The sequence below is a fragment of the Pituophis catenifer genome, unplaced genomic scaffold (genome assembly GCF_029215685.1).
Source record: "Pituophis catenifer annectens isolate HBS135680 unplaced genomic scaffold, rPitCat1.0.hap2 SCAF_3, whole genome shotgun sequence".
In the NCBI taxonomy this organism is placed as follows: Eukaryota; Metazoa; Chordata; class Lepidosauria; order Squamata; family Colubridae; genus Pituophis; species Pituophis catenifer.
This window is the reverse complement of record NW_027256883.1, coordinates 30151015-30171488: the sequence shown is the minus strand read 5'-3', so window position 1 is coordinate 30171488 and position 20474 is coordinate 30151015. Positions and strand designations below refer to the sequence as shown.

Below are 20474 nucleotides of genomic sequence, written 5' to 3'. Positions count from 1 at the left end.
ATTCATTTATTTTGGGGTTAGTTTATGTTTTTTTTAAATATTTTAACAATTGTAAACCGGCCTTTATCTCAATGCTGAGAAGGCGCATCTGCACGGGAAGTTTGCAAAATTGCGCTCGACGATAAGCGGGGACTTTGCCCAACGCGGCGATAAAACTGCACTAAACTAAAAAGTTAAGCGAAGTATTCAAAGTTTCTATAGGAGAAAGTTTTGCCTTTCGGGGAGGGGCGTGGCTTGCTGTTCTCCGCAAAAGATGGGCGGGGGAGGGGAGGGGCTTCCTGTCAAGCCCCGCCCCCTCGGCCCCATCCCCGCGGTCTCTTAGACTGCGGAGAAGGGGAGGCGTTTCCGAAGCGCCACTGGAGACGGAAAGATGGCGATTGGGGTGTTCGCTCGGTGCGGCTCGCAGGCTTTATTCGCTCCGCGGCTTTATTCGGCGGCTGTGCGGGTGAGAAGCTGAAAACTCTCTTCTCCTTCGGGCACCGTTTCAGCTCTCTCTTCAGGGAGGCGGCGAATTTAACAATTGCCGTTTCTAGTGAGTCCCGAAACGGCGCCCGGAGCGGTCATTTTGCCCCCCCAAAAAAGAGACCCCTGGAAAGTGCAGGGAGGAGAAGAGTAGCGAAAGATACAGCCGTTTCTGGACAGATGCGGAATAATAAAGGAGTTAGGTTTCTCCTCCCCGAAACTGTTGCTATTCATTAGTAATGGTTAAACACCCCCCTCCCCGAAACTATTACTATTAAGTAGTAATAGTTCAACCCAAAAGTTTAATTATTACTACTAACTCACTCCTGGCTTTCAAGGAAGCGTTCAGTACGTAATTTCTATACATATAATAGTCCTTTTGGTCAGCCAGTTCTTAAAAGAACTGTTGTCTAGATGCTGCCTCTATATAATATCCATTTCGGTCGCCGTGTGTATAGACTGTGAGCCGCTCTGTTAAGACAGAAAGTTGCCCAAGGTTTTACCATGGTGGAGGAGGTAGTCTGTACACCAAATCCCATCTTTATATGGGGTATATGGTCCATATACACCCCATTATAATATCTATTGCATTGTAGTTCTATGGCTCCGTATTATAGTGATTTTATTATGGCTTTATCTTAATTTAGTATATTACATCCTATGTTGTGTTTGTGTGTGTGTGTGTTATATGTATGAATAGGAGTATAAATAGGAGTCCTGCCTCATGATGTTGGAAGGGAAGATCTGGCCAACTTTTCTTTACTATAGATTGCCTAAAAATGCTGTGGTTGAGTTGTGCACAGAATTAAGTTTGAGTGAGGTACTGACTCATTCATTCTGGTATAAGGCCAACGCTTAAGCTTATCAAAACCAAATTTTATGAAAGATTTTAGTAATTGTTTCTTACTAATACACCTATAACAAATTCTTAGTGTTTGGTGGATTTTTGAAAGGTTTGAACTTTGGCTGGGCACCAATTGAAAACTATTAACTGCTGTTGCTCAAGGTAATGCCTGCTAGGATTCATCCCGCTTTTCTACCACAGGTAAAACTTTTGTAACTTTTACCATTTCTTTAACTTGCTGATAACCTTTAACCTAGAGAGTAAAGTGATCTTGTTATCTCCTTAACAGCCTAGAATCTTTTCCCCCCACAATTGACTCCATTTCTCATACAGGTTTGTTTTTTTTGTTTGCAACTTTATGATCTGTTTTGTCATTCTGCTATTCATGCTTATGTTGCACTTAAATTGTACAGTAATCAATAAATACAGATATGGTATGACTATCAAATGCCTTTTGATTACAGGACTTCTAATAAATAGCAACACATGTGTTATGTTAATGAATCACTTAATAGAAAAAGCGGGAAATATTCTGTGAAGATGTTTTAATGTGAACTTTGTCCTAAATACAGCTCAAATTATGAGTAATGCTATTTTCCAACCAAAGAAGCAGCTTGCTAATAACTTGAAGCTCCTGTGTATAGTGTAGTTATTTAACATGTGGATGATTTGCCTAATTTTTAGATGAACTATAATTTATGTGTAAGGATATTCTAATTCACCCACCATAGTCCTCTCTTAACATCAATGATAGTTTTAATCTACCTTTACCATTTTTCTCAATTTAATGATTTCAGGAAGAGCAGCACAGTTGAGCCAACATGTACAATGTTCATGCCTTCAAATTGCAGTTTGCTGAAACTATTCAATTTCTTGTACATGTGACACCTATACCAGCCTTTCTTTTTAATATTGAGAATTTTTGAATTTTTTCCTTATTTACTTCTGAATTAACACTTAAGCAGAATAGAATTTGCTACAATGCTTATTTTTAATCAGAGGCTACTTCTTTTTTTAAAAAAAAATGTTATTCTTTTATCACCAAATATAAAATACAAAGAAAAGGAAAGGAAAAAAAGAAACAAACTAACAAATATCCAGTACTAGCAGCAAAAAGGGGGGAAAAAACTTGTGTGCAAAAAAAGAAAAATAGGCCAAATATCAAATTCATCTACATTAAACATAAGAAAAAATCCAGCTGAATGCTGAAAGATACAAAAAAATCTAATATATTCTCCTCCCCTTATACAACAGGTCTACAAATAGTTATAAACTTTTCCATTGTATTTAACAAAAAATACTATATTACATAAACAAATATCCCATGAAAATCTATGTATCTAATAATCAAATTGACCCAACATCAATAGTCAACAAGTTACCCCTAATCTTCAAATCCTTCTGTTAACCATCTGTCATTGTATTTAACTTGTAGAAAATCCACAAATGGCTTCCAGTCTTTTATAAATTTGTCTAATCTGTTGTCTCTAATCAGAACAGTTAATTTTCCCATCTCTGCTAATTCAGTCAATCCCACTCTTCAACAGTTGGTGTCCCCCTGAAAAGAAATAACATTCCAAACGGTTTTTCAATTGGCTTATTCATAATACCTGAAGAAAAGCTTCAGGTTTCATTAATATTTGTATTCTAAATATTTTCTGCATTATCAATATTGTGTTTATCCAATATGATTTAGCATACTTGCAGGACCACCACATATAATAGAATGTATCTGGATTTTGGTTGCAGTTCCAAAACTTGTTGGAAATCTCTCTCTATATTTGAGCCCAGTCTATCTCAATACCAATATCATCTTATAAAAAAAAAAATTAAACTGTAATTCAAAGTAAATTTTAAACCATTACTTTATATATTCTCCCATTGATCTACAATTATATTGTAGTTTTTCGCCCATTTTACCATACAATCTTTAACAAATTCATCTTCCAGATTCATCTTAAATAACATTTTATACATGTTAGCAATTACGTAGTTATCTCCAAAACATAAAAGCCTATTCAGTTCAGATTTAATTCCTGCAAATACAAGTTTTTATCTAGTTTAATCTTTGAAAGATTATATTATAATTAAACCAATCAACTAACCTTCACTTAGTAATTGTTCTTTTTATCTTCTTGTTTTTATCTTCTACAAATATCAGTAGATCTAGATATGTCATTTGAATTAGAATTTGCATTAATGAGAGTCACCCCCAAATACTTTACCTGTTTCATAAATTTAATCCAATTTTAAATTCCATTTCCTCTGCTCTTCCACATTCATATTCTTAGTCAATATTGTTGTCTTTAATTTATTTATTTTTAAACCTGCCATTTCTCCAAATATTTTAATCTTCCTTATAACATATTCAATGTTCTTCAATAAGTCTTGCAAAATCAAAACCAAGTCATCAGCAAAAGCACGAAGTTTATACTTATGTACTTTACTTTGTAATCCTTTTACTCTGTCATCTTATCTGATGTCCCTATTTAGCAGTTCCAGTATCAGGATAAATAATAAAGGGGATAAAAGACACCCCTGTCTTGTTCTTTCTGGATTTCACATGGTTTTGTCAAATCTCCATTCGTCATAATCCATGCTTATTGGAGTTTATAAATGGACTTCAATCCCTGTAAAAAGCCCAATCCAAAATCCATTTTTTGACTACTTTAAACATAAAGTTCCAATTGAAATTATCAAAAGCTTTTTCTGCATCTAAGAAGATTAGATTAGAAGATTAAAACAGGCAATCTGTTAGTCACTATGATGTTGTAAATGTTCATTTAAAGGAAGATTACTCTCACATTGTCTTTTAATTGGCTTCTGGATAGAAAACTACACTTGGTCTTCATGTATGAAATCTCAAAAAACTTTTTGAAATCTTTCAGTTAAAATGGATGTAAACAGTTTATAGTCATAGTTAAGAAGAGAAATTGGTCTATACTTTTTCACAGAAGTCTATACTTAGGTATCAAAGAAATGTAGGCATTTTTTCATGAATCAGACATAGAATTTCCTTGTAGAATAGAGTTCATTAAATCTTTCATTGGAATGAGTAATTGGTCTTCAAAAGTTATAGAATCCACTTGATAAACCATCCAATCTCAGCGCTTTACCTAAGTTAGCTTTGTTAAAAAAAAAATTAATTTTTGATTTATATGCCGCCCTTCTCCGGAGACTCAGGGCGGCTTACAAGGCGTTAAGCAATAGCCTTCATACTTTTGTATATTTTATACAAAGTCAGCTTATTGCCCCCACAAACCGGGTCCTCATTTTACCTACCTTAGAAAGGATGGAAGGCTGAGTCAACCTTGAGCCTGGTGAGAATTGAACTCGCAGTAATTGCAGGCAGCTGGAAGCTAAATACTACCTTTAACAGTAGCATTAGTCTGCTGCACCACTCAGGCTCTAATTGCTTCTGTTATTTCAGAGGTTGTTACTGGACTGGACTGTTCAAATTTTGCTTGTAATTTTCCAATAGTTTAGGAAGATTTTGAATCAAAATATAAACATCAATATGTTTTAATGAAACTTCATGTTTCTTACATAAATTAGTATAATAGTTCTGAAAGAGTCTTTGAATATTTTTGTTATCCATGTAAGCTTTATTTCCTTCCTGAAGCTTAATTATCATCTCCTTTCCTGTATGGTTTCTTAATTTCTGTACCAGCCACCCCCTGGTTTATTTGCAAATAAGTGGTGGTATTGTATATTTCAATATCTGAAGCAGTCAACAAAGAAAATTTTTGTGCTATAGTTTTAATTGGTTAAGAATGTTAAGATCTTCTGGTGATTTTTGAAGTTTTCTTTCTTCAGTTTTAATTTATCTAACACTTTTTGGATTGTTCCATCCATTTTCTTCTTAATGTATTATATTGTATGAAATAGCCTCGTATCACGGTTTACAATCATCCTAAACTCTTGTCAAGTTAGTTCCCTTGCCCAGATTATTATTAAAATAATCTTGGAATACTGGTTTATAATCTTCAACAAACTGTGGTGTCTGCAAAACTAGACTCATTTAATCTCCATTTAAAAGACTGAGGCCCAAATTTAAGGTGAGTTATGATCAGAAAAAGATTTTGAAAGAATATTAACTATAGTTGTTTTGTAGAGCAATTTTTGGGTAATCCATATCATATCAATTCTAGAAAAAGATTTATGTCTCTCTGAAAAGAAAGTGTAATCTTACACCAGTCTATTTTATATCTCCATACATCAATCAAACAAACCTAAAATATCAGTGAGATCAAAATAAGTTTGGAGCAATTTCCCTTGTGTTTCTTTAATTCTTTTCAGTGGATCTGTCCAACTGTGGGATTATTACCCCATTCTAATCCCAAAGTACTTTTCAATACTGAAAAGTTATAAGAAAGATGGGAGTCAGAAGAATTACCGTATTTTTTGGACTATAAGACGCACCGGAGTATAAGATGCACCTTAGTTTTTGGGGAGGAAAATAAGAAAAAAACTGATTGGTGTGGATTGGCCTCCCGGAATACCCCCAATTAGCTCTTTCTCAGAGGTGAACTTTAGCAACAGGTTCGTTGGTTGTGAGCTCTGCGCCTTGCTTTTTTTTCAGCCTCTGAAACTTACGTTTCAGAGGCTGGGCGGGGCTACATTCGGACTATAAGATGCACCCAGATTTTCACCCTCTTTTTTCACCCTCTTTACCTCTAAGAATTAATGTAGACTAAATTCAGTACCCAAGGTATAGGATTTTTCGGAAAGATACAGATCAGAACTGCACAATTTCTCAAAAGATAAAGATCTATTATCATAAGAATTGGGTCTTAAAGAAAAAGATAAGTGTGATGCTGACCAAGGTCATGCTGTGGAGATGGGAGCTATAGCTGGAGTTCCTGAAACTTCTTCATAATGCATGGATTGTAAGATTTTAACATGGAATGTTAATGAGACAGATTTTCCCCACAAAAAAGAAAAAAGCTATTTCACTATCTGAAAAAATTAAATCAAGACATGATATGTTTGCAAGCAACTCATATTCAAGAGACTGATAAAAAGTACCTAGTAAACAAAACTTTAGGTTTGTAATATATCTCTGCCAATTGTAAGAAGAAAATCAATAAGATAGTTTTGTATATAAACCTCCAATTACTACCATTTTTATTGTTTGCTGATGATCAAGGTAGATCATCATTGTGCAATTTGAACTATAAGGAATAAAATTCATTGTAGTAGGTTTATATATCACAGGCTACTTCTTTAATAGGGACTATTCTTTAACAGTCAGTAAAATGTTTTTGAGTTGTATCTTCCCCATCCATTCTCAGTCAAAATTAAGGATAGTGTTTAGTTCCGATGGTGGAGCAATATAACCTGAAGCTGATGTCCATGCTATGTAAGCATTTATATCTCTGATAATGATTATGTTGTGTATTGGGGACCCGAAAGTCCATTTAACAGCTGCAGAAGAATATGAGTTCATGCGTGGATGTATAAAACAGAATTGTTAAGTGAGGCATCACAGTACAACTTGAGTGCTGGCCTCTCCAGCACTTTGCACTTTGTCCAATAATCTTGGTTTACTCTTTCAACAAAATAAAAGGATGTAATTCTTTTAATTCTGTTCATTTAGCATATAGGCCATGCAAATTTTGGCACATGATTAAATCTGTTTCATGGACTTTTGGCAAACATAGCTGTAACTTGACTAAATTATCTGATTCTGCAGATAATGGTGCTAACCAGCAACTAATAATCATTAATGTTCTAGAAATCTGTACCATTATTTTAGCCTTATTCATGCTGACATCTTTGTTGATACCTTTGAACAGAAGGTACAAATGACTGTATATCCCTTCCCTATCTAGTAAATTTTGTACCTAGTAAATTTTAGTGTCCCATGCTCTTGTTCTTCTACATTATAAAGACAGAGATTTCAAGAGGCTTCTTTAGACATAGGAAACTGCTCTCACTGTTTGAAGATCCTGCCATTTTCTCCTCACAAAGGAACCCGAACTGCAAAGCGACTGTGTGAGCTCAAAAAAAAAGTCATGGCTTCTTTAAAGAATGAGCATCTTTTCCACTTCAGAGCTAAATAGCTGTCTTGCATGAATATCTAGATTCATAATATTGTTTAAAGATCTTTAAAACCTCTTAAGAACTAGATTTGGAAGTGTGTGCATGTATTAAATATAATTTGGCCTTTAACCATTTTAATAGCAACTATTTGATACAATGAAACATAGCAGAGCCATTGAAATTAATTGGACTTGAACTGGTAATGACCAATTTTAGGTGTGACTAAAGCTGGAACTAAGAGAATGAAAAAATGATTTAATATTTATTTCAAAATTGAGGGGAAAAATAAATGATTTGAAGATTGAAGGCCAGCATTTCTTATTTGGTAGAAATAGTGATTATTAACTGTATTAATGATATATTTATATGTACTGAAGAAAATGAAGAAAAAACTAGTTCCGGTCAAAGAGCTATTTTCCGCTTCCTCCAAAAATTTCAGGGCAGGACAAATGCCTTTCTTCATTTTATCCCCATTATATATAATTCTTACTTGGATGCCAACCTTGAAGTTCTGAAGCATATGAGCCTTGGTGGCTCAATGGTCAAAATGCAGTACTGCAGGGTATTGTACTTTTCCTGACTGCGGGCTGCCTGCAATTTGGCAGTTCGAATCTCACCAGGCTCAGGTGAGATTCGAACTGCCAAATTGCAGGCAGCCTTCCATCCTTCTGAGGTGGGTAAAATGAGGACCCAGATTGTTGACGGCAATATACTGATGCTTAGAAGCAATATCTCATTAAAACAGGAACAGGGTCTTAAAATGAGAGCCAACATTGTGGTTTTGTTATAATGGTAGTGATACAGAGCATCTTCCAGAAATATGTGGTGTATGTAAATAAACATTCAGATTAAGAGTCACCAATTTAGGAATGGAATCTTCTGGAGAGTATCCCTGTCCCTCTGCAGACCACTTCTTCTGTAGCATAATATTTCAGGGCAGTTCACATTGTCAGAGTAATATCATCTAAACAGAAAACAATGAAACGAGATTGTTTTGGTACATGTTATTGATTTCAGGAGCATTGGATCAATTATGAGCTGAAATTTTACTTTGCCGAGCAATGTTTGCTTAGTGTGAATAGCTTTATTTAATAAAGCACTATACTCTTTCGTAAACCAATACTGATTTATTTACTAAGTTAAGCAAATCATACCTTAAAGTAATGAGTGAACTTAGTCACAGACTTTACATAAAATGTTTTTGTAAGGATCATGGCTATATCAAGACATGTAAAGCAGAATGCTTGAAAAAATTATATACATTATCACTTATTATTGACGGTAGCAGTTGCCTTGGTGCGATGTCTACAGTTGAAAAATACCTCTAGGTTAAAATTATCCTTTTTTCCCCCCCAGCATTTCACCCATGGAACAAACGTACTATATCAAACGAAGAGTGGTCAAGGCTCCTTCTTTACACCGCTTCAGAAAGTGATGCTGCCACCAGATGCTTTTCATGGGAAAGTGGCCTTTATTACAGGCGGTGGTACGGGCATTGGAAAAGGGATAACAAATGCACTCTCTAATCTGGGAGCAGAATGTGTTATAGCAAGCCGGTAAAAACAAAACTTATTACATTTCCATGTTCTCTTTTACTTCCCATTCATCCTAGTTGAGTGATAAATTGTTCCTTGCTGGATAAACTCCTGTTTGTTTAGTGTTATGTACTGGATGAGGCACAACAGTGTTAGACTTTTACTACAAGGGCAGAGAAATTCCTAAGAGCATGTTTGCCTCTTTGTTTTCTGAGGAAATTCATAAATTCTCAGAGAGCCTAAGGTAGTCTCCCATAGACCCTAAGACTCTGAATTTCTTTGGTGCATGAATCTGGTATGAATTAGCACAGAATAACAGTTATATAAGGAACAATATGAAGAATCTGTAACTGCATTTTCTAAACTATATAACACTATATACACTATAACACTGTGTATGGTGTCAGATAGGACATCCAGCCAGTAAACTCTCAGCTCCATCCAGTAACTCCAACTCTATCCCAAATTAAAGGATTATAGTGTCATAAATATGGAATACTTTTTGTTATGTAAACAATTAGAACTCACATTTATAACTATTTGCAGGAAACTTGATGTATTGAATCAAACAGCAGAAGAAATATCTTCCAAAACTGGAAATAAGGTATTTAAAATTGTTATTAGTATCTTGCACATCATCTGAATCTAGTATGCAAAGCCATATTTCTTTAATGTTTAATTTCTTTAAACATTTTTTTTGCTGGTGGTTATGTAATTATTTTACTGTAATTATGCAGGTTCATGCAATTCAGTGTGATGTGAAAGATCCAGAGTCTGTTACCAATGCAGTCAGTCAATTAATTGAAGTGGCTGGGCATCCTGATGTACGTAATTGAAAAGTTTGATTTATTATTCCTGGAAAAATAATGTACGATGTAACAAAAAAGAATGTCATATAAGTAAACTAATCAAGCAAAAGGCAATACAAATGGACTTTTATTGTAATTTCAGTAACAAGGTATTAACTATCATCTCTCAGTGGTTCTCAACCTGTGGGTTGGGACCCCTTTGGGGGTCGAACGACCCTTTCACAGGGGTCGCCTAAGACCATCAGAAAACACATATTTTCAGTGGTTTTAGGAATAATTTTATGGTTTGGGGTCACCACATGAGGAACTGTATTAAAGGGTCGCGGCATTAGGAAGGTTGAGACCCACTTATCTATATGTATACTAATTGATAATTGAATACTAATGCATATTAATTGATAATACCCATAAAGCCCCATCCAGTGGAACAGGCCATAATATGACATAAGGTCAGCAAATCAGAATCTCCTGAAAAATAATTTATCAGAAAACTAGTCTATAAGATTCAGGGAGTTGCTTCTTCTCTCTTAATTAAACATATCTCCAGTAGAAGTTTGGACTTGTACTGTGAGCATACCTTCTAATGTACAGCATTTTTCATATTGATAAAATTTTCTTCAAATTGTTCTGGGCAAAGTCCTAGCATGGTTTGTTTGTATTAAGGTTTAATTTCTGGAATGAAAGTCATGATTTTGGAGTGACATGTCAGGATTTGTAGTTTGGTCTTGGTCTAATGACAAAAACTAATTTTGATTGATTTCATTTCTATTAAGTTATTTAATATTTCTTGATCTCATTTTGACATGTTAAAAGTTTACATTTTAGTAAGAATTTTGGACACCTTCATGATCCATTCATAATAGATTGCATTATATCATAAAAATCAGCTTTATTACCCTCTGATATACAGCCACATATGTCAAGGCTTTTTTAGATATAACATTTCACTCATGTAAGCATGCATAAACCAACAGGAAAGACGATTATTTAAGCTGGCTGAAAAATTCTGGAAATTGAAGTCCATCTAAAAGTTGCTTAGTGTCAGGCCCAAGTCCAAAGACGAAGCAGTGAGATCTGATAAAATCCAGTTGTTTATTTCCTTACACCTAATAGACTGAATCTTGCCAGACTAAAGCTATAATCTCCCAATTTAGTAGATATATTCTGAGAGATTGTATTGTGTGGCTACCCTGAACCTTTTCCTCCCTTCCCTTCCCCATCTAGTTCAGGACTTTGAAGTCTTTTGTTTTGGGGTCCTCTGTGGAATGTTGTGCCTCTTCCCTGGGAAGCCATGATGCTATTGCCAGCATTCCGTTCCACTACTTCTCCAGCTGTGCATTCCATATCAAGCTGAAAAACACTGGAATAAGCAATAGTAGATTATTTTATTATTAGCATAGTTTTACTTGCTAGTTAGAAAGTTTAGGCACAGTCATGAGAAAAGTACACACCATTGATTTTTTTTTTTATTTTATTAACCTATTTCAACATACAACAGTACTGATAGATATAAAAAAATATCATGCACATTTGCTTTTTCTAGTCCATTGTGTAATTTTAAGTAAACCTCAATGCAGATTTTGCATGTGGAAAACATAAGTACCTTCCTACATTCATCACTATCTCAAATACTTAAAATTAGAATCAGGTGAACTAAAATGATACATGGAGGATAAAATTTGAGGACATTGAAGCTGAAATGAAGTGTACGCAAGCAGACAAGAAAATGAAGAAACAAGACACAACGGCTGGAAATAAAGAAGACAAAGACAACGTGATTAAATATGAATAAGTAACGTACGGGTGGATAGTAATAATAAAAAGGAGGTTTTTAGATACGATATTGTGAATAACAAAAGTTATAAAGATAATTACACTGGGATTAACAGTGAAAGAATTGGGGAATATCCCCAGGTGCACTGAGCTTGAGTTGAGAGCTTATTGTAATTGGCTGCTAGCTATCCTTGCTCAGGCTAAGCTAATCAATAGTGGAGCTCTAAGAATGCCAGATGAGAAGGAGAAAGGGTTGGTGGGAGAAAGAGAGAGGGTAGATAGGGAGGGAAGGGTAAACTCTTTTACTCACACTTCATCCTCACTGTTTGGGGATCCCTACGTGCACTGAACTTTAGTTGAGAGCTTATTGTAAGTGCCTGCACTAGCTATCCTTGCTCAGGGTAAGCTACAAAACGTTTCAAAACCTCTGGCTTTTCTTCCTCCTACCAAAGACCTTCTAGGGTTTTTCACAGAGAGGGAGGGAGAAAGAAAGAAAAAGAGAGAAGAAAGAAGGAGACAAAGAGAGAAAAAAAAGAAAAAGGAAGGGGGAGAGAGAGAGAATGCAGGTATCTCTTAACAGAGGCTTGAACTTGCCTGAAATTAGATCAAGACCTACGTCACTTAACCCAATGTATCAGATTAAATTGTTATTGAATTATTTTTGGTATATATACTACATTCTCTTGTGTAATTTAGTTATAGTGTAAAACTAGTCTATTATGTCTCAAAATAAAAGGGAGATCAAAAATCCAGTTTTGAAGGATTTTAACTCTTGTGTTTTAGCTTGGTTGCTGATTGAGCTAAGGTTTTAAAGGTTGTACTTTTAAAGTTATTGTTGATACCATATTGTTTTTGTTGACCCTCTTTTCCACTTACAGAACTAGTTTACTGTTTACTGTTTTTCTTTGAAATAAATATTCAAAAACATTTAACCTACTGATGCCTCACTTAATGTAATTTTATTGGTATCTATTTTTATTTTGAAATTTACCAGTAGCTGCTGCATTTCCCACCCTAGGCTTATACTCGAGTCAATAAGTTTTCCCAGTTTTTTGTGGTAAAATTAGGTGCCTCAGCTTATATTCGGGTCGGTTTATACTCGAGTATATATGGTATTTATTTTTTCACATGACTATATTGAAATAGTCACATTTTAAAGCCAGAAGTATTACTTGACATGACAAGTTTTGACTGTTAGTCTTTTGTTTATGTAGAAATTGGTAACTGCTTATTTATTATCTCAAGTAAACAGTATACCAAATGCAGATCTAATGTATTTTTCTTTATTTCAGGTAATAATAAATAATGCTGCTGGAAATTTTATTTCTCCTTCTGAACGTCTTTCTCCAAATGCATGGAAGGCTATCACTGATATTGTTTTGAATGGTACTGCTTTTGTAACGTTGCAAATTGGAAAAGAATTGATTAAAGCCCAGAAAGGTAAGCACAAATTGATCAACATCACTATTTTGTCACAATGCAAGTGACATCTATGTTTGTTTCCTTGCAGATGTCCGGAAATTTCAGCTTTTAGTATAGTTCATTATTCTGAAAATAGGCCTCATACTTTGTTAGTTATTAGCAAACCCTTTTGGGAAAATGAGTCAACTTTTTCTACCTACCCACCTTCTGGAGGAAAAGCTACATTACAGTTATCAGGTACCAAAGGAAGAGCTGCTGTTAGCCTGTTTAACAGTTCACGTCTTGCCATTGCTATACATTATAATAACTTGGTCCTTAACACCAATAAGACCAAGGAGCTTATAGTGGACTATAGCAGGAATAGATCAGACATCCAGACCTTGGTTATCAATGGAGACCAAGTGGAGCAAGTGGCTAGTTTTAAGTTTCTGGTTGTTATCATAAAAAAGGACCTGACTTGGGGTGCTCATTTATTTTATTTTTATTTTTATTTTTCAGATTTCTATACCGCCCTTCTCCTTTCGGACTCAGGGCGGTGAACAGCCAAAATAAAACATTTGTACACAAAAGTTAAAATAGATTTAAAATAATTAAATAAAGTCATATTGAAGCACTGGTCAAAAGAGCCCAGCAAAATGTCATTAGTTACCTGGATCGTATTATATGTGTTGGACATGTCCAGAAGCAAGAAATTATTGGATGAAAATTAAAACATGGTTAGAAGAAATTACACAACAACATATAGATTTAAAACCTGAACTGTTCCTATTGGGTATCTTACCAGAGAAATTTAGTATGGAATATATATATTTGATTGTACATGTGATAACAGCAGCAAGGGTAGTATTTGCACAAAGATGGAAAGCAGAGAAAATCCTATGGAGGAAGAAATAATTAAGAAAATATTGAATTGTGCAGAAATGAATAGATTGACCTTGATATTTAAAGATAGAGAGGAATCGGAGTATTTTTAGATATGGGGGCAATTTTATGATTGGTTGAAGAAGAGATGTATAAAGTAATATTGTAAAGAAAGGGGGGAGAAATGTTATAACAAATGAAATGATAAATATTAAGATATGAGAAATAATTGAGTAGGGAGAAGACACCAAAGATGCACGCAGATGATTCACTGATGGATTGATTATGTATTGTATGTTTGTTTGTCTATAAAAATAAAAAAACTTTTTTGAGAAAAAAAAAGGGGGCCAGCAGAGATTATACTACCTAAGACTTCTCAGTAAACAACAACTGAATGAAAAACTGCTGGTGACCTTCTACTGTTGCACCATATAGAGTATTTTAACTTACTGCACCTGTATGTGGTTTGCCAATTAATTGCACAGTGGCAAATAGGACAGCACTCCAGAGGGTTAACATCATTGCCCAGAGGATTATTGGTTGCCGTCTCCCCTCTTTGGAAGTTCTTTATAGCTCCTGCTGCCTTAAGAAAGTTCAAAACATTCTTAAAGATTCATTTCATTCTGGGCACCCTTTTTTTGAACTATGATCATCTGGCGGACAGTACAGGACAATAAAAACAAGGACAAATAGGCTGAAAAACAGCTTCTATCCCAGAGCAGTAACTATATTGAATTCTACTGTATAGTGCAATATTAATGCAATATCAAGGGTTTTCAATTAAGTTGTATAGAATGTGAAGGATGTGTGTTTTGTTTTATTTTATGTATAATGTATATTGAAGATGGCATTTAATTTCGTTGTACGAGGTGCAATGACAATAAACTAAACTAAACATTACACATACAGTAAATTTTGCTTGTAGATATAAATTATGCAAACTAGGCATTTTATGGAATGTTAGGCAATTTATGGAATGTTAGCACTTATAACCCTTGTAATAATGATTATTGAAAATGGCTACCACTTTTATTATTAACTGATTCCTACAAACCATTTTGGCTTTGTCTCGCTTGACACTACAAACAAAACAAAGGAAATATCTGCATCACATTTATATGGATGCTTAAACATTATTTTGCAACTGCTACCATTTGTAAAGCACATTTTTATAAAAAAAATAAGATCATTAATTATGCTAACTATCCAATTTAACTATATGTCATATAGTTAAATACATAAATACTGAGCCACAGTGGTTAGAATGCAGTACTGCAGGCTATTTCTGCTGATTTTTTTTTATTATTTTTTATTTTTTAATTTCTATACCGCCCTACTCCCGAAGGACTCAGGGCGGTGCACAGCCAAACAATAAAATACATACATACAAAATTTAAAAGTGGAATTAAAATCAAATTAAATAGTTTTGGCCCAGACAAATTAAAACCCCAATCAATTTAAAACCAATTTTAAAATTTGAATATATAAAATACTAAAAAATATTAAAAATTAAAAATCTTTTATAAAAGAGGGAGAAAATTAGGCCAGGCCCCCCTGGTGAAATAAAAAGGTCTTTAAAGCACGGCGGAAGGTGTGCAGATCCGGGATCCTTCGTATCTCCGGGGGGAGCTCGTTCCAGATAGGTGCCCCCACAAAGAAGGCTCTCCTCCTGGGGGCCGCCAGTCGGCATTGTTTGGCCGACGGCACCCGGAGGAGCCCCTCTCTATGGGAGCGTACTGGCCGGTGGGAGGCTATTGGTGGTAGTAGGTGGTCTCACAAGTACCCAGGTCCTGAGCCATGGAGCGCTTTAAAGGTGGTAACCAAAACCTTGAAGCGCACCCGGAAGACCACCGGGAGCCAGTGCAGCTCGCGCAGGAGGGGTGTTACATGGGAACGCCATGTCGCTCCCATTACCACCCGCGCAGCCGCACTCTGCGCCAGTTGGAGCCTCCGGGTGCTCCTCAAGGGGAGCCCCATGTAGAGAGCGTTACAATAGTCCAGGCGGGGGTGACGAGGGCATGAATGACTGTGCGTAAGGAGTCCCAATCCAGAAAGGGACGCAACTGGCGGATCAGGGGAACCTGATGAAAAATCCTCCCGGTCACGGCCGTCAAGGGCTCTTCTAAAGACAGCCGTGAATCCAGGAGGACGCCCAAGTTGATTGCCGGCTGCCTGCAATTTGGCAATTTGAATCTCACCAGACTCAAAGTTGACTCAGCCCTCCATCCTTCCGAGGTCAGTAAAATGAGAACTCACATTGTTGGGGGCCAATATGCTGACTCTGTAAACTGCTTAGACAGGGCTATAAAGCCCTGTGAAGCGGTATATAGTCTAAGTGCTATTGCTATTGCTATTTTTTCTTTAACTTTATATTGCCAGTAATATGTTCAACATGAAGTGTACATACTTATTGATTAAGTACATGTCGTCAAATATATGATCAGTTTTTGTTTTATTAACAGTTGGTCAACAAAACTGCAGCCTTTGGAACTTAGCTGCAAAGAAAAGAAATAAAATATAATAATCCATTTAAGCATCTAATGGAAGGTGACTTATTTGCAAATCACAAATAGTACAAATAATAATTTTTATCCCTTTCTGTTGCCAAAACAATGTTGTAAATATGGGTATGAATGTCTTTTTAAAAATTGTATTCTTTCTTCTTTTGAAATGGATGCTTTTAAAGTCTACAAACAGAAAACTGAAATTACTGCATTGTGTGCATCTGTATGAATAGGTACAGATACACAGATACCTACATGTCCATAAAGGTTTAGATGTAAATGCTAGTGTTTCGGTCTTGACTGATACATCCCAATTTCTACAAGAAATATAAGAAAAGCTCAGTCAACTGTCAGGTCAAAGTTATAACTGAATTTTCCTGAATTTTTCAGGGGCAGCATTTCTGGCCATTACAACCGTCTATGCAGAAAGCGGGTCTGGGTTTGTAGTACCAAGTGCTTCTGCCAAAGCAGGTGTAGATGCCCTGTGCAAGTGAGTATTATTTAAAAATGCATTACTTTTTCTTGATACCTTTGATTCTCTCAAGGAGAGAATCAAATTTAGCTGTTTTCCTGCTTCTCCTGTAAACCTTCGTTTTAGATCTGTCTCTACTTTTCACAGAACTGTAGTCTCTGCTCATTTAGCAGCCTTACATTTTGCAGCTATATTAATCTCTGGATGCAGAATATTTAATTAATTTCTGCTGATTTCTAGGTCTCTTGCAGCTGAATGGGGTAGATACGGCATGAGATTCAATGTGATTCAACCAGGTCCAATAAGGACAAAGGTAAATTATTACCCATTAATAAATTAACTGAGTTCTTTGCAGTGACCAGAAGCACTGCCCCACACAGGGTTGGGTATGGATTTAACTCCAGTTTTTGGCAAAACCGCCCCCATAGCAAACCAATGATTTGCTTAACGATTGCGAATTTGATTAACCACAAAGGCCACAAAAAAGGCCATAAAATAAGTCGTAAAATCGGGTCGGTCAGATGAGTGACCTGATTTACAACTACCCGGAGTTACAGCTGTGTCGTAACTCAAGGAGTTCCTATAATTATGAGTGACATTTTAGAATTGCTTCCTTGTGATCACATTTTTTTTCCTTTTGTTTTACTGTTCTTTTTTCTTCTACTTTCTTTTTGCAAGCCACGAATCTTTTTGCTACAACAATCATTTTTCCCCCCTGGTTGTTGTTGGTTTTTTTTTTCCAGGGAGCCTTCAGCCGCCTGGATCCCACAGGGATCTTTGAGAAAGAAATGATCCAGAGAATTCCTTGTGGTCGCCTGGGAACTGTGGAAGAGATCAGCAACCTTGCCACCTACCTCTGTAGTGATTATGCGAATTGGGTTAATGGAGCAGTAAGTTGATCCTGGGTGCATGAAGCTCACTGCTGCTGTTAGAAAAGTGTAATTACACCCAAGCGCCACCTGATTCCTTGAAGGTGTTTAATTCCAGCGTTTTTACATCAAGCTCTGTGGGCATGATGAGAATGCTTTATGAATCACTCTTTAACTTTTTAAAAACTACCTACGGCCTAGTGGAAAGAATGCTTTATGCAAATTTAGTACAGTTCAATAAGTCACAGAAGTTGAGTACTTTAAAGGTATTTCTTCTTGTACAAAAGTTCCACTGAAGTAAGCTAGTTCAGCTGATAATTTGAATTTCTTAATGGAACAACCTCTGCATCAATCTTACAGGTCATTAGAATGGATGGTGGGGAATACGTGTCTATGGCTGGAGAATTCAATGAATTACGTAAGGTAATAATTTACAAGGAAAACTTTGTAACAAAAGGCTACAAAATGGAAAACTCTTATCAGGCGTGGTAATCAGTTAATCCTGCCGTCCATTCTGCTATGCTTCCCATCATATTTCTTCATTTTTCCTCCCAATGTCAGCTTTTCATGCTTGGTTAAAACAATCCAGGTCTCATGAGGCTATTGCCACCTCTATCCACCACTTTTAAGAGTTATTTTTCTTCTTAGAATTTTAAAGTGTTACTATATACTTTTGATTTGAGTACTAAGCTTTAAGTCTCATTGATTTACTTGGGATCTGTTCTGCTCTGAATGCAGTTTAAGAACATTATCCCTGGCAGGGTCATGCCCATTATAGCGACACATTACATGATGATAGTTTAAAAAAATCAGCATCTCAACTAAAGTGTTTTCTTTTCTATGCTAGGTCACCAATGATCAGTGGAATATCATGGAACAAATGATACGAAAAACAAAAGGCTCATAATTTACATTTTTATGTGACTTTTTATATAGCTTCTTTCTAAAATTTTCTGTATTCTAGCAATAAAATCCACCACTGCTGATAATTATCTGTATGTCCATGTGTATCCATTTTATGTTCACAAACTCCAATGTTGCATTCTTTGTAGGCAATATTTTAACAGACATACACAAATTGTTAAATGTTAATACATTCATAGTTCCTTTTTCTTTACGAGAAGTTCTCAATTTAACAATCACAATTGGGCCCAGAATTTCCATTATAAATTGTTGAGGTTGTAAGTCAAGCTGGACTGGATTTTATGACAACTTTTAGACAGGCATTAAACTAATCACTGCAGTCATTAAGCAAATCATGCTGTTAAGTGAACCCAGCTTCCCCAAAGGGTTGGGTTTTTTGTTGTTCTTTTGCCAGAAATTATCAAAAACAGTCGCAAATCTTGATCACGAGACCACAGGATGCTGCAACCAGTCAGATGTTAGCCAGTTGACAAGTGCCTGTATTGTGGTCATGTGATTGCAGGAGTGGTGCAACAATTGTAAGTGAGTACAGGTCATCACTCACTTCCAAAGCCATTGTAACTTTGAAACATTGTTAAATTAACAGTCGTAAATTGAAGACTGTATTATTGTTTATGGTCAGTAGTCTATCTTGAGCAACAAGTGGATTTTTCACTTGTTTGAATTGTCTAGAATCTTAAGAATGGGAGTTGCCTCTGTACAAATATTACCATTTAATATTAGGCTTGTGAGATAGGGCACTATCTTTTCAGTCTACATTTATATTAAGTGAAAATCAGACAGATGTCCATAATTCGGAAGGAATTGCATTTGAATTACAATGATAATATATAAAATTATTGTAGCTACAGCATTGGTAAGAAAACATTTTTAAAAATACACTGTGAAACATACTTTCTACAATGAAGAAAAATAAAGATGTGTTTGGGCTATAGGAAGCATCATGCTGCAGTCTACACAAAAGGAGAAATTGTGCCATTTAATAAAGGAATTGAAGAAGTGGCAGGGATTAAATCTAAATGCTTCCACATTTAGTATAGAAATTGAATCTTCTAATCATATCTTGATCTTATGTTGACAATATTGTAAGAAGCAGTGTCCACTAGAGGGAACCATAACACAATATTCTAGTTATAAAACCTGAAAATAATTGACAGCTTGTATCACATACTCCCTTCATTTGAAACCACCAGCAGACATCACTGATGCAATGAAATAAATTCACATGCCATCCTGAGTTGATGCTGTTCCAATTTTTTGATGCTGACAAAAAATGGAATGCATCCTTGAATTGAATTTATTTTATTTTTTTTGCAAATGTTGGCAGAAGCATTTAATATGATCACCTTTTGGAAGTTATAGGAGTGACTGTTCCCTTCATTCCAACTTGGCATTTAGGACATTGGGGATAAACTGGATGGCCCTGAAATCTGATGTGTTTGTTGGTATCTGCTTAATGCACAACTGCTGAATTCTAATTTTGTCACAGACTTCTAAGAACAATGAAGGTGGGACAAGATTCAGTTCTCAATAATTGACACCACATTGTATAAAGTAAACCAAATAATCCGTAAAAGAAATTTGAAACTATTATACAGTGACTGAATTCGGACCACAGTCTTAAGGTCAGTTGGATTGGTGGCATTTTCACATTCTTTTTAAGTTTATTCAGATTGCTATAGTTTATTAACTTGTGCTAATCCACTTGATTTGGAAGGGGGGTGTAATTTAATAAACCTGTACTGCATAAAGCCAGAAATAGATTAATTCTGAGATCCAAATAAATATATGTGAAAATCCAGCTTCAGAGCAGACTTTGTTTTGTCTAGCTTGGCACTGTCTAAATAAGGGAGAAACCTACGGCCTTTCTTGTGTTGTCATATGGCAGTTTCCCTCACTTGTAGTCATCATGGCCAGAAGTAGAGATAACAATCTTTATAAAGACCATCAATGT

The 20474-nt window shown here is 35.5% G+C and overlaps 1 protein-coding gene across 1 annotated transcript; it reads left to right on the top strand.

Annotated features, from left to right (window-relative positions):
• The first annotated feature begins 334 nt into the window (after positions 1–334).
• On the top strand, positions 335–18585 carry DECR1 (2,4-dienoyl-CoA reductase 1). Its single transcript, XM_070942143.1, has 10 exons — positions 335–445; positions 8708–8907; positions 9433–9490; positions 9624–9710; positions 12761–12908; positions 16646–16745; positions 16968–17040; positions 17471–17617; positions 17957–18019; positions 18444–18585. The coding sequence occupies exons 1-10, from the start codon at positions 371–373 to the stop codon at positions 18501–18503; spliced, it is 1011 nt and encodes a 336-aa protein (XP_070798244.1). The 5' UTR covers positions 335–370; the 3' UTR covers positions 18504–18585.
• The last annotated feature ends 1889 nt before the right edge of the window (positions 18586–20474 follow it).

Excerpts from the sequence above, each read along its gene's own strand:
- DECR1 (XM_070942143.1), top strand. The coding sequence starts at position 371 with ATGGCGATTGGGGTGTTCGCTCGGTGCGGCTCGCAGGCTTTATTCGCT. Across the intron at positions 17,041-17,470 it reads CAGGTCCAATAAGGACAAAG|GGAGCCTTCAGCCGCCTGGA; the intron begins GTAAATTATTAC and ends TTTTTTTTCCAG. Across the intron at positions 17,618-17,956 it reads CGAATTGGGTTAATGGAGCA|GTCATTAGAATGGATGGTGG; the intron begins GTAAGTTGATCC and ends TCAATCTTACAG.